Source organism: Lycium barbarum, chromosome 12, assembly GCF_019175385.1.
Source record: "Lycium barbarum isolate Lr01 chromosome 12, ASM1917538v2, whole genome shotgun sequence".
Taxonomy (NCBI): domain Eukaryota; kingdom Viridiplantae; phylum Streptophyta; class Magnoliopsida; order Solanales; family Solanaceae; genus Lycium; species Lycium barbarum.
In genome coordinates this window covers 71,896,796-71,910,802 of record NC_083348.1, presented here as the reverse complement: position 1 = coordinate 71,910,802, position 14,007 = coordinate 71,896,796, and the positions used below count along the sequence as shown (strand labels likewise).

The following is a 14,007-nucleotide window of genomic DNA, read 5'->3' as shown; positions in this document are numbered from 1 at the left end:
GTTGTATTCATGATTGCAAATTTAATTTTAACTTAACATTTAAAAGAAAATCAAAAAAGAAGTAAAAAATAGGAATAGTGATTATCGAATTAGTCTTAGTATCGTACAATACTTTTCCCAGTTAGCGTCAAATCCCTATTACTAATTCTTAATCACCAAATGTACCCTAATACTAAAATTTCTAATCACCACATATAAAAATTGCATCCATCATGAATTTGTCAAATTTGTTACTCAAATTAGTAGCCGAGCTTTACCAAATTCAAAGTGGTAATATTATTAAGCGAATTTAAATACTACTGATTAGTTTCTGAAACGTGGTTATTTAATAATTATAAACTAATTAAATTTGTATATGGCTGTAGATGAAGATGGAGATGTTAATTAAGACAATTTTATCACAAATGGATTCAAATGTGCTTGACAATGTATAGGTGTTGAATATGTTGTAAGTTGTAGAATTATGTACTTCCACATAATCATATATTAGAAATGTTAACAAATTGGTATATACTTAAATGTTAGAATTTAAATTGAAAAAAAAATCTCATAAAAAATATTGAAAAAAATGAAAGGATGGCCCGCCCCAGCCCGCAGCCCTTATAGGGCTGGGTTGGGCTAGCCATTTTAAGGTCCATTCAAATGAAGGCCCGGCCCGGCCCAACCCATCAAATTCCTTAGCCCACAAGAGTTGGGCTGGGCTGGGCTGGCCCTTTTTGACACCTCTACATAGGGTTTCCAATAAATAGCAACTAATGTACGGACGAATCTATTTGAAATTAGGAATAAGTGATTGATAGACCCAAAACCAAATGGGAGATAGCTTAAGTTAAGAGTAATGTTTGAGTTTTCAATTAAATTATCAACAGATCTCAAGTAGTAGTAGTGTTGCCGGCGAGACTGAACTGGTCAGTGGATCGACACTTACTTACACTACAGAAATACGATTTACGAATGGGAAAGTTGGAAAGTGCAATTAGAATTTGGAACAAAGACAAATTAATTATGAATTGGACTTGGAAATTGTGAACTCCATGCCAAGTAAGTGTTAGAATTGTGTTATACTATTATTTTTATATTTTATAGAGCAGTCTCAAAATAATTTGGAAAGAGTGGGCAAGCGTTCAATTTGAAACTTAGTTCTTACATGACGTGCATGCGGAACTGAGTGAAATTCAAGTGCAGAGTACCTTTATATATAAGTTTTATCTCCATATATATAACGGAAAAGGGTTAGATTTGCCCCGTCTCACAAATAATCTATACTTGCCCATCGTTATATTTTTTTGGTATATTTATCCTTACCATCCAACTTTAGGATCATATTTACCCCTGTACTTTATTTTCGTACCATATTTACCCTTCAACTGTTAACTCCCCATGTCCCCACCTTTATTTCCTACTTATGTGGAATTTTTTTCTCCCAAATTAAATTAATAATAAACTCAAATACCCTCACCAACCCCCCTTACCCGCGCCCCCCAACCCCCCAAGTTGTCTTCTCCACCACATCTTATTTTTATTTTATTGAACAGTCCTCATTTGTGGAGATGGTTATTTTAAGACCCGTTTTGTTAAATTCTCACTAATTTAATGACCCATTTGTGAATCTGGTTTCTTTGTTAAAGACCCACTCTGGATCGGGTTATTAAATTGAAAGATTTCAGCAGTTTATCACCTTTGTTGGATCCCATTTCTAAATGAAGCAGAACCCAATTTCATTGCTTTCTCTATTATGATGCTTCATATATCGAATCAAAATCTTGCTAAAATGCCCAGTTATTCAAAGTTATGGTTTTTTTGTTGTGCTCAGTTACATCCATGTTGAATTGCAGGCTGTTCTTCCACAACTTTATTAAATGCTCTAAATGCAAAACATTTGTTTTTATCGGTATTAATTATCTTAGGTTGTCTGAGTAGTTCTCACACTACTAAAAAATCCTGATTTACCTACGGAATTTACCGAGGGACGTCCATCGGTAACCAGGATTTACCGAGGGACGCCATCGGTACTAGGCTTGTGGGTAATTTGATCCTTGGTAAATAATACCGAGGGACACTCTCGGCAAATACCGATGGAGACCCTCACACATCCCTCGATATTTCCCTTCCCTCACATTCATGCAAAATTAAATATACCGAGGGACGACCCTCGGTACTTAAGAAATATATATAATATTGATATATTATTTACTGAGGGACATAACATCGGTATATTAATGTTAATTAAATTAAAATTTTAAATACACCGAGGGACAACCCTCGATAAATAAAATATTTAACAATTATATTTTTCATTTTACTGAGGAATGTCCATCGGTAAGCTAAATGAAAAGTACTTTGATATTTGAAAATAATGAGGGACGTCCCTCGGCAACCTGAAAATCTGAAATTTGCAATTACACTTGTTACCGAGGGACTCTATCGGTAAGTCCCTCATTATTTCTAGTATTATTTTGGCAAGCAATGACTATTTTTTCTACAGCACCTGCTATATTCTTATATTTCAATAGCCGATTCAATAGAAACTGAAACACAACCAATAATAGCCATCAAAACAATAATAAAAATACTCCGAAATAATTCATACATTAAAATTAAGCCAACAAACATCGTACGAATCTAACCAACTTCGACGTTATGCAAAAATATATCACAAGCATCCCACTAGACTTCAAACAAGCCAAAGTAACATAAGTTGGAACAAAAATAACAAATTTGTTTTTGGTGAACTAAGTTGTTATATTCATATTCAAAAGCATCAAGCAGATGCAAACTTTACAAAGAAAAGGCTAAAAACTCCAGACACTGCAAAAGAAAACTAGTAAGAGCTGGGAGTTTAAAACCATGAGCAAAAGACTCAAGGCTACTAAGCCACTGAGTGGGAGCCAATGAAATCTAAAAGGGGGATAATATCATTCACAGGGGATAGATTTCTCCAACTAAAAAGGTTAACTAAAATAACTTTGATTTTAGAGAACAATTAGGAGTTGAAGTCCCATCAAAGATCTGTTGTTCCTTCTCTGTCCATAAACACCAAAAAACACATGCAGGTATCATTTACCAGATCTTGTTGATGGTTTTGTTCACTTTCCATAAGCTCCAACTTTCAACTGCTCCTTTTAAGCTATATGGGATTGTCCAACTGATTCCAAAAATTGTTGTAAACATGTGCTAGAGATCTGCTGCAACAGGGCAATGCAAAAAAAATATGTCAACTGACTCTTGACTCTTTTTGGCACACATAGGATCTGTTCACCAAATGGACAAACAAAAATAACAACTGACCTCTAATACTCCATTTCAGTCTCTCCATACTCTCTATTCTCCTGATCCTCATCATCTCCATGCTCCTGATCCTCCTCATCCTCTCCATCATCATGATCGGGGCTCGGGGGTGGAGAACGGGGCAACTTGATGAGGTTACACACTTGGGCCTTGAGTTCTTTGACGTCTGACTCAAGCACTATCCTACGTCGCTCCTCCTTCAATCTTTTATTCTGTTCCTCCTCATATTTCCTAGCAAGTTCCCCAAGCTCGTCTCGCATCTCCTCGAGCTGCTCATTTGACACAGTGGCAGAACTCCCTATACCTTGTAATCCACACTGGATGCGGTGAAAGTTCTTCTCGGAGCAAAGGCCATACGCTCTTCCCTTATTTACACCACCAACCACGTCTAACCAACAGGAGAGAGTTTGTTCCTCTGATGGCGTGATTGGATTGCCTTGATCATCAGTCGGCTGATTCCTAATGAGATCCTCCATTGCTTGATTATACCGATTCTACATTAAAAGTAAAATTTAGTATATAAACAAACGATATAAAATAAATTCTGAAAAGTGAAAGTACACCATCATGCTCAACTCTTTGTATCACTGATCCAAGCATGGGAAATGAGATGATTCAAATATACACATGAAGGAACATGAAGCAACATTATGGATAATTCTATGCAACAGTAGTGAAAAAGAGCAGTCACAATGTGATGGATGCAGTTGGGAGAGCACAAGGTATTGGGAGAAAGGAACAGAGGCAGCAAGAGAAGAAGGCAATACATGCAGCTCATGGCTATGAACAACAGATAATATAGTTGGGAAGCATCATGAGAGTACAAATACTGTTGCTTCTTTGGGGACAGCTGGTGATGCAAATGCAGAGAAGGTTGAGGGTGTTTGAGCAAGGAATAAACACCACAATAAATTGTTTGGTTCCTGATGTAGTGCTGGTGAAAACAGCACTGCTATATGCAGCACCTGTTGTAGAGGACAACAAAAGGTGGTCAACATTGCACAAAGCTGGTGATAAGCTGTGTGCAGCACTGCTGAGGCACAATTTGATGCTTACAGCAGCCCGGAAAAAGCAACACATTGCAGCTTGATACTTGGTCTGTTTAGTGGTGTCAAGAGATGTGCTGCGGGGCAGCAAGGCAATATATACTGCAGTTATATGCAGACGTGGTGTCACAGATGCACTGCATCACAAAAACCAACAAAGGCTGCAAGAGCTATTTGCAGCAAGGTGTGCAATACTGCTGGGAGCTGCTATTTACAGCAATTATAGAAAAAGCAGTGGAATATACTACTTTTTGGAAGTTTTTTACAGGAAGAGTTACCACAACACATCTACAGGTTGTAGTTTGTCTATGAACAACACATATTTCAGATTGATATACACAGATATACCAGCGACAAAAATTTATCCAAGATAATATCACCAAGAGATTATTTATATGAACTTAAGAAGGATTAACATGAAGAGAAAACCAAATAGAAGTTGAGTCTTACCAGTAACCATAAAAACAATATTACTAGTCAAATATATTCCAAATAAGTTTAGAGCTTACATAGGTATCCTCTGCCCGTGGCTCAACCCAAACTTCTTTTCCATCTTCGATTTTCATATGGGTCTTCTTCCATAGCTCATGTCGAGTGGGTGGTCTACCAAGAGAAACTTTCTGCAAATGAAATAAACCAAGTTAACGTTGTTTATGTCATTATTTGTATTTGCTGCCATCTAAATGCTTAAACAATTACCAATTTCCTCCGAGCAGTCCCCATGGACACTGAACCACAAATGTGCACCTTTGTCTGGGCGCTCTTCTTTTGAAACTCCGGCGTAGCCCAGTATTTATTAAGATCCTCCCAATAATCTGTCCCAAGCCAGCCAGGCTTTTGACCCTTATTTCGAGCTTCAGAAAAAATATTTGACAATCGAGAACTCGCCTTCTTTGTAAAATTGCTTCTAATAACATTATCCTCGACAGGGTTCCATGTACACTTTTTCTGGAAAAAAAAATGTAAAAGACATCAGAGGAATAGACGTCCTGAAGTGCCTACACTAAGAAGACATCTTCCATGGAATTTGAAGTGCCAAAATCAATATCAGAATAACTTCTTGTCATTCTATATTTAAGGTATCTTGAAGAAGCTAACAACTATTCTTATTATGCCCTTCTTTGTCATCTGATCCATACAAGTCCCACTGGCCAGTGGTGTTGCCCAGTGGAGTACAACTTCCAAAAAGAAAAGCACACTGATAATTTATAGCCTCTATATCAAAAGGCCAATATTTATGATTTATTTGATAGGAAAATAAATTAACATGTAGTAATGGTCTACATAGCTAATGGTCTACATAATGAGATTGTTAAAACTAAAATATTGAGGATTCAGTTTGTTTTTATTGGAGTGGTCATTTCATCACCTTGAACAAAATTCCTAACAGACCTCACAGAAATAGCAACTATGGCAGATTGGCAACAATTGACACAATACTAAACCTAAAGTGAGGAGCAAGCATGACTGATATAGTGAGGTGACACAGTTTTAGTGATATACAGTTCCCCATAGTCTACAAATAAAATGCTTAATCACATAAAAGGCAGGGAACAACCGGAAAAGGGATTAAAGGAATCGTTCAATCAACAACAAAACAAAAAACACAAAGATTTTAGGAATTAGAAAACAAATGCCTAAGCAGAGAAACGAGGATGAATGGAATCTCAAAGAACAAAACCAGTTCATTATGAAAAAACCAAACCAATTCAATCATAGATTTCAAAAGAATAATACATAGAATTATGTGGAAAAAGAGAGAGAAAGAAGGGAACCACAACTGGCGACGACAAAACTGTTCTGGTCTTTCTTTTTCAGCAACAGCACAGCAACAATAGCAGTAGTGAAGGCAAGAACTCTAACGGATGCTGAAAATTAAGCAACCACAATTTGCAAATTAAGTAACTACAAGTTGCAACAAAATTTATACTTCATGGACTAATTAATAACACAGTTAGATATCTTAACTATTATGCTGACTATGTTTAGTTGTAGAGTGAATTCCTAAAATTCCAATTCTTAGAAGAGTAATATTCATATAGCATCACTGTGATTAGCTAATTACTGCATAATGAGATTGATGTTTATTACTAAACAACTTTTACTAAAAAAAAGTCAAAGACTACCTGAATAATTTTTATGGCCAAACGGCACCTAAAGTTTCACACCTTGAAATGAAATCAACAAAAATATTCAGCAAAAAAGAAACACAACTGTCTTCACCTGTACATACATCCTAGATTACTTTCAGTAGATACAATATTTAACATTTTTGAATCCCATTAGTAAGACTTTGGTCTTCATTTTCATTCCTTCTCTGCCCATAGGTCTGTCTTTTACAGTTAATGCCGCACAAGTGTCGGATCCTCCAAAAAATGCACTACTTTTAGAGGATCCGACATGCATTCAATGACATTTTTAAAGAGTCCGACAAGCATAGATCATCAGCATTGGTGATAGTTTACAGCTTACCTGCACTGCATTATTAGCATTGCCAGATTCTGATAGTGCTATTAAAATGAACTCCTACCTCCATCATCTCTTCCACCCTAAGTACTAAACTGCTACTACTATTAGTTTGTTGTATAAATTATAGGGCCAAGTATTACTGTAAGATTAGAATTTTGTGTTTTTAGTTTAAACCTAGTTACAGTCTCCTAGCCATTAAAAAGATACAATTACTGTCTCTTGTTTCATTACAATGGTACTTATTGCTTCTCTTAAATCTGTACTGCTTTTAAGCAAATGATATTTCTGAAAAATTCCACTTTGGTTAATGTGTCACAAGGACTTTTATCTTTCTATTTTAACGGTCTTGAGCATTCAAATCATTAGCAAGTTGTCTGGGCTTGTTGAGGCTATAAATAAAATCCTTCTGCTTTATTATTCTACTCTTCCTCTTTTATATCTATTTAGCACCAGGCACAAGTAATACAAACCTAAGGAGTTAGGGAAGTTACCAAAACCAGTATTAACTTGGGGAAATGTGTGACTCTTTAAGCAAAGAGAAACATTAACATTTGCTATCTCAATAGACGAATAGGACTTTACCTAATTTCGCATCGCACCTTTGCGTGTTGCCAGGAACCAAGCAGAGTATGAAAGTATGCCCACTATCCACAAAATTTGCATAATTACTGACTGGACTGTAAATTTTGAGAAGGAAGGGTAACGTTAAAAAAGACGTCATCAAGCTCCACATAAAAGCTTTTTAATCTGCATATTAATAACAAATAAGGTTAACCAATGCACATCATTTAACAACTTAAAACATCTTTAATGTTTCCATATAAGATAAAATTCAACTTTCTTATTCCACCCATGATCTCCTAATAATGCAACTTCAACATAGATAAAATTTATTTTGATAACAAACATCTATTCCTTGTAGTTCTTTAGAGAGAAAAATCAATGCAGTAACACATAGTAGAGAATTAATATACACAATAAATCTCAATATAATCGGACAACTTACAACTAAGAACTAAAGAATTAAGTAAGACTGCAAAACCCAAAAAACTAAAATAACAAATAGTTAAGAAATTGTCTTATCCTAATTATTTACGTTGCCCCTTAATGCTTTTTCTACTTAAAAAGAAAAAAGTGGTTGAGATGTCGAAGAACTTTTCTATCGGCATAGCAAGCATTGGTATCTAAAATCTTGTACAGAGTGCATTTTTACCTAATAAGCAACCACAATTTGCCTAATAAGCAACCACAAACCCCAAATGAATTCTGATTTGGGGTTTTTTGTGAGAGTATTTTCATTTTTACCTGATAAGCAACCACATAGCAGTGCTGTTTTCACCAGCACTACATCAGGAACCAAACCACCATTTAGCATTAAGTAAAAAAGATCCAGCAAACCTGAAAATACTCTCACAAAAAAACTCCAAATCAGAATTCATTTAGCATAAGCCTAAAATGTTTAAAAATTATATCTTTGCACATGAAAAAGAGGAAATTTAAGCAACAGATGCAATCAAGATTCTTCCTATTAAAATCTAGAAAGATGACAAATTTTGAGCTGAGAATACTTCAAATTCCTTCAAAATAATTGCAGTAATTAATGACTTCAAATAATAAACCTTACCTCTTCAAGAATATAGAAAAAACCCTAACTTTGTCTCCACTTTGAAATTGCAAAGTCAATTTTTTTGCTTTGTGTTCACTGTTGCTTCCAATTCCACAAATTGGGTATCTTCTGCCCTGTATTCTCAAACTAATTCATGTCTCTTAGCTTTCCTCTATTCGTGATTGAAGTGGCGCCGTTGAGAATTTTGCCTGTGATTGAAGTGGCGCCGTTGAGAAGAGAGCAGCACATAATATAAGAATTTTGCCTGTGATTCTTATTCTTATTCTCTGTTCGTAGTCCTCATTCTCTGTCCTCCGAATGAATGACCATTCCATTTGGCTAGGTTAAAAGTGCTCTGTTATTCTTTTGGCTAAAATAAATGGCGCCTAAGTTTCCCGGTTGTTTTTCTTTCCCAACTTTTTTCAGCTCCACTTATGTTCTAGCGCCTAAGTTTCTTTTATTCTAGCCTTAGTTTTTTTTTTTTTTTTAACACAAATGGGGATGGGTAATGGAATGTATATACTCTCTCCGTTTCAATTTATGTGAACTCAATTGATTTTATATGAAATTTTAAAAAATAGAGAAAACTTTTAAACTTGTGATGTTAAATGAGTCACATATATTTTGTGTGGCTATAAATCATTGTATAAAGGTAAATTATTTCCAATTATACAAAGAGATCATTCTTTTTGGCACGGACTAATAAAAAAAAGTTCACATAAATTGAAACGGAGGGGGTATAAAACTATTTATAATCTTTGAGATAATAAGTAAATAAAAATATTAAATTTAAATAATAACCATCAAATTTTGTAGAAAACTTGCAAAATAATTTACTTTAAAAAAATTGATAACTCAAATTAGCCTATTTTAGATCGAATCACCAGTTGAATAAAATTTTAACTTAACAAAAGATATATTATATATTTGTGAAGACAAAATTGAGACTGTTTTAATAAAAGATGAATTTATTATAAAAGAGTGAAAATAAAATTTTGTTTGGGAATGTCAAACCAAATTATCTCCAAACAAATCTAAACGCATATCTTAATATTTAAGATATGCATTAAGAATTATATGTCTGAATCTAAATACAAATATGAATACTAAGATATTGTGTTAAGGTCTGAATACTACATTATTAAGAGTTAAGACAGTTTGCTTTACAATATCTGAATGTGTAAAATATGTCTTTATTTTAAAAAAATTAGTATGAAATTTAATACAATACAAAATGAATTCAATATGTTATCAATAAAATATTTTTTTAAATATTATATGAAGGCTGGTGTGGTGGCAATACTAGAGGTGGTCTTGTAGGTGTCAACTGAAGATGGTGTCGGCTAATGGTGGTATTGTAGGTAGTAGCTAGTGGTAATGAATGCTGGTAGTAGTTGGTGGTGGTGATTGATAGTGATAGCTAATAATGTTTGTAAATGACGACGGTGATTGACGATACATAGTGGTGAAGGATGACGGTGATAGACGATATATAGTGGTGACTGATTGTGGTGATTGCAGGTAGTCATGAACGATGGTGTGTTGTAAAAATGGTGGTTGGTGGTGATGATTGTAAATAGTGACTAGTGGCATTGTACGCTGATTATAGTAATTGATAATGGCAGTGGTTGTGAGTAGTGACAGTTAATAATGGTAGGCAGTGACAATAATTGATAATGATGGGAGATGTCGTAATGGTAGCGATAATTAAATGGAGGAAACGATGAGCTGCCATCTTTGTAGAATTTTTTTAATCGACATTTTAATGATATTAAGACTTTGTTACAGATCTTTAATAATCATTCGGACTCATTAAGTAGTTGTAACATAATAGATTAATATCACAAATACAATTTCACGTACTGTAATTATTGACGTATACGCTAATCAATCAATAATATTTCTTAAAGATACCACTCATGCACTATATACTACTTAGTGTAATTATCGATTTATAAGTTAATCAATCAGTATTACATAAGAATACCACTAATATACTTCTACTTACTAGAATTATTATATAATAGACTTATCAATCGCTAACATTACTAAACAATACTTCTAATACAATGCACTTTAACCATTGTCAATTTATAAGCTAAACAATCATTAACTTTTATTAAGGATGCCAATAAGAACACTTCTATTTATACTATCACTTTTTAAACTTATCACTTATAACATTCTTTAGAGTGCTATCACTATACACTTTTACTCGGTACAATAAATAAGTGGTACTAGTTAATTTTCTTATGATAAGTCTAGAAATGTAATATAACTGAAAAAAGAAAAAAAAAACTTTGAACAATTACCGAGGGACTTACCAATTGACACCATCGCTATTTTTTATTTAAAAAATATAAAATAATTATTTATTAAATACTCAATTTTACATATTTAATTTACCAAGAGACGTCCCTCGGTAATTTCAAAAAGAAAACTCAAAATAATTATATCTACTCTATCGAGAGACTCCCTCGGTACATTTTATTTAATTTTCATTTATTTTTTATTAACATACTGATGGTGTCCCTCGGTACAGGAAAAAAGAAATTCAAAATATTTATATTTATATTACCGAGGGTCTCTCTCGAAAATTTTAATTTGTTTTTTATTATGTACCGATAGAGTCCCTCGGTATAGTCAATTAAATGTTGACTTTAAAAAAGTCAAATAATTTACCGAGGGATGTCCCTCGGTATCTTTAAAAAATAATTAAAAATTAAAATATTTGACTTTTCCGAGGGACGCCGTGGCAAAGTACCTCGGAATAGTGACATCTAATTTGTCCCTCGGTAACCCGCGTAGGTAAATAGCTTGTTTTTAGTAGTGTCAAATGCAAATTTGTCATTCTAATTGATTTTTGTCTGCTTGTATGGTCTAAAATGCATTTTTTATTATGTTTGGTGACATATATACAAATGAAGACTTGAAAAAAAAAATACTTCTGATCTCAGGCCAAATTGAGAATTTCATAGTGAGAGGCGCAACCCAGTCTTCACCATGGGAGAAGCTGTTCAACAAAAAAAAAGGGGGTGTGGTGGAGAAGACATCCAGTGGGGATATGGGGGGGGGGGGGGGGGAGTGTTATTTGGTTTATTTTTAATTTAATTTGAGAGAAAAATATTCCATGTATGCGGCACGTAGGAAAATATAGGCGGGGACAAGGGAATTTAGCAGACGGAGGGTAAATATGACCTGAAAATAAAGTACAGGGGTAAATATGACCTGAAAATAAAGTACAGGGGTAAATATGACCCTAAAGTTGGATGATAAGAGCAAATATATCAAAAAAGTGTAACGAAGGGTAAATATAGCTTATTTGTGAGAGTACAGGGGCAAATCTAACCCTTTTCCGTATATATAAAGTAGAAGAATATTATTATTGGCTCTTTTAACACTCCATTTCCCACTCAAAGCTTTTACACTCTCCACTAAAAACCCTAATATATATTTCAGTATATATTAATTTGATTCGTAGATAAACAAATATCTGAAGAGTTCGTTTCAGAAATTGAAGGAGAAAAAACATTGACGTTAATGGAGGTTGCTGAGAAGGAAAACCAATTTGTGGTTTTGATCAATTTTGGAGGTTTCATCCACTTCGTTTAAAAAACTGAACTGGTTGTTGCTCGGTTCGGGTCGGGCTCTAGAGTTTCAGAGCTCCGATTTGGCTAGGAATCAGAATCCAGTGGAGACATTGTGATCAATATTCAAACTGTACATGCATGTCTTTAAATTTACATATACAAATTCGATGCATTAGCAAATTTAAATTCGCGTGTTATGGTATAGTTAATATTCGGTTTAACTTGGTTGTATTTTGGTTTTCATATTGTATGCATTTTGTTTGTCACCAAAGGTGAATGTAGTTACATAGATGGACCAACTGGCTATGGTACTGTATAAATTGTTGAAGTTTTTTATTTACTTTTATATTTATTTATACTATTATATAAGCATGGGTTTGAGAATCAGTGTCACACCCCTACCAGGAGTATGACGGGCTCCGACCCGTAGGCCAGGAACCACCTGACTTATCCGTTACTTTGAACATTATAAACCATAACTCAAATAACACCTGCACACAGAAAAGGCCCAACATAGGAATATCCGATCATTCAGCACATATATTCATATGCGGACCGACAAGGTCGCCACAACATAAAGTAAATCATAAAGCCGGCAAGGCTAACAGTAAAGTATCAAGAGCTCAAAATAAGTTCGACAAGGCCACCAATATATTATACAACAATATGAACCGGTGGAGCTATAAAACATCTAACTGTACACACACATCTACGAGCCTCTACATAGAATACAAATGATCATAAGGACAATACCAAATAGACTGCAGCTCCGAAGTAACTGGAGTGCTCCTGAGAATTCGCTGATAGAAAACCTACGGGTCTGATCCGTCTCCCTGCCTACCTGCGGGCATGAGCACAACGTCCACAAGAAGGGACGTCATTATGAATAATGTATTGAGTATGTAAGGCATGAATAACAACATAATATAGATATGAAAGGTAACATGGAATAAGAGAGATAACCTGTACATCTGGATGCCTCATAAGGCGGTGTCATGCATGCTTAGCCTTTAAAAAAAACATTTTTATACATATATATAGTACCATGCCCGGCCATTAAAGCTCGGTGTTATCATCATTAGCCCGCGTCCGGGGCAATATCATAACATGCCCACTGCAGTGGTGTGCACATCTACGTGTCATGCCCGACCGACTATAGCGCGACGCAGTGTGCGAAAATACATACATATATATAAAGCATGCATAAGAGCCCAATCAAAATCCACAACTATATCGGAGTGACGTAAGGTCGATAGCCTCATATTATATTATGGATCAATCATCATCGTTTATCCCACCTTGAAAGAACAAGGGTCATAAGGTGAGATTACCAACAATGAAGGAAATTAAGAAATTGCAAAGTAAGCTCAATCACCTCATAATAATATAAAGCTCATGTACTTGGAAATATTTATAGATAAAATCATCTCATAATAACATGAAATCCGTATGCCTTGGAGGTTTGATAAATAAATCCCTCATAATCATCGTCATGGTTTTCATAAAAAACATTATTCATCTTTAGCACCATAAAAACTTTAAGAGTCATGAATCTCTAACATTCTTGGAAATGAGGATTTTTATAGAATTCATGTATGGGTTGGTAGGAAAAGAATCATGCCTTTAAAAGAAAGAGGAATAGCCTTAACATACCTTTTGGTCTCCTTAACTATTCAACGTTTATCCTTCCAAGCTTGTAAATCTACATGTAAACCATTCATACTATTGTTAGGCTCATTGTCACATGCTTATCTTAAGCCTTCAATTTAAATCCATTTAGAACCTGTCGAAATTCGGGCAGCATCTCCCCTGTTTATATGCCAAGCCCGAAATCACAATCCAATGACCAACAACAACAAAAACAATACCAACATCACAACAACATTATCAACACCCATAGGCTCCATAAAACATCCCACACGATGTTTTCCAAGTTTCTCAACTATCCAACTTGTTATACGACTATTTAATAACTTTATCTCCGTAAATAAACTGAAATTAATATTAA

At 34.6% G+C, this 14,007-nt stretch overlaps 1 protein-coding gene across 15 annotated transcripts; it reads right to left on the bottom strand.

Moving 5' to 3' along the window:
- Positions 1-2,625: 2,625 nt before the first annotated feature.
- Positions 2,626-8,836, bottom strand: LOC132622884 (uncharacterized). 15 transcript variants are annotated; one of them, XM_060337555.1, is made up of 8 exons: positions 8,428-8,831; positions 8,109-8,201; positions 7,386-7,550; positions 6,110-6,202; positions 5,034-5,282; positions 4,844-4,954; positions 3,289-3,782; positions 2,626-3,185 (listed from the first exon to the last, which is right to left on the bottom strand). In XM_060337555.1, exons 5-7 carry the CDS (start codon positions 5,055-5,057, stop codon positions 3,291-3,293), a joined length of 627 nt encoding a protein of 208 aa, XP_060193538.1. In that variant the 5' UTR covers positions 5,058-5,282; positions 6,110-6,202; positions 7,386-7,550; positions 8,109-8,201; positions 8,428-8,831; the 3' UTR covers positions 2,626-3,185; positions 3,289-3,290. The 15 variants fall into 15 exon arrangements, 13 of the variants coding, with proteins under 13 accessions (XP_060193538.1, XP_060193536.1, XP_060193541.1 ...); XM_060337553.1 differs by having other exon boundaries at positions 2,626-3,182; positions 8,428-8,830; XM_060337558.1 differs by having other exon boundaries at positions 2,626-3,182; positions 6,116-6,202; positions 8,428-8,830.
- Between the last annotated feature and the right edge of the window lie 5,171 nt (positions 8,837-14,007).

What these genes read in the sequence shown, in the direction of transcription:
- LOC132622884 (XM_060337555.1), bottom strand. Translation starts at nt 5,057, where the DNA reads ATGGGGACTGCTCGGAGGAAATTG. An exon ending in GGACTGCTCGGAGGAAATTG is followed by an intron (nt 4,955 to 5,033) that starts GTAATTGTTTAA and finishes TTTCATTTGCAG; the next exon opens with AAAGTTTCTCTTGGTAGACC. An exon ending in CACGGGCAGAGGATACCTAT is followed by an intron (nt 3,783 to 4,843) that starts GTAAGCTCTAAA and finishes CTTTTAATGTAG; the next exon opens with AATCGGTATAATCAAGCAAT.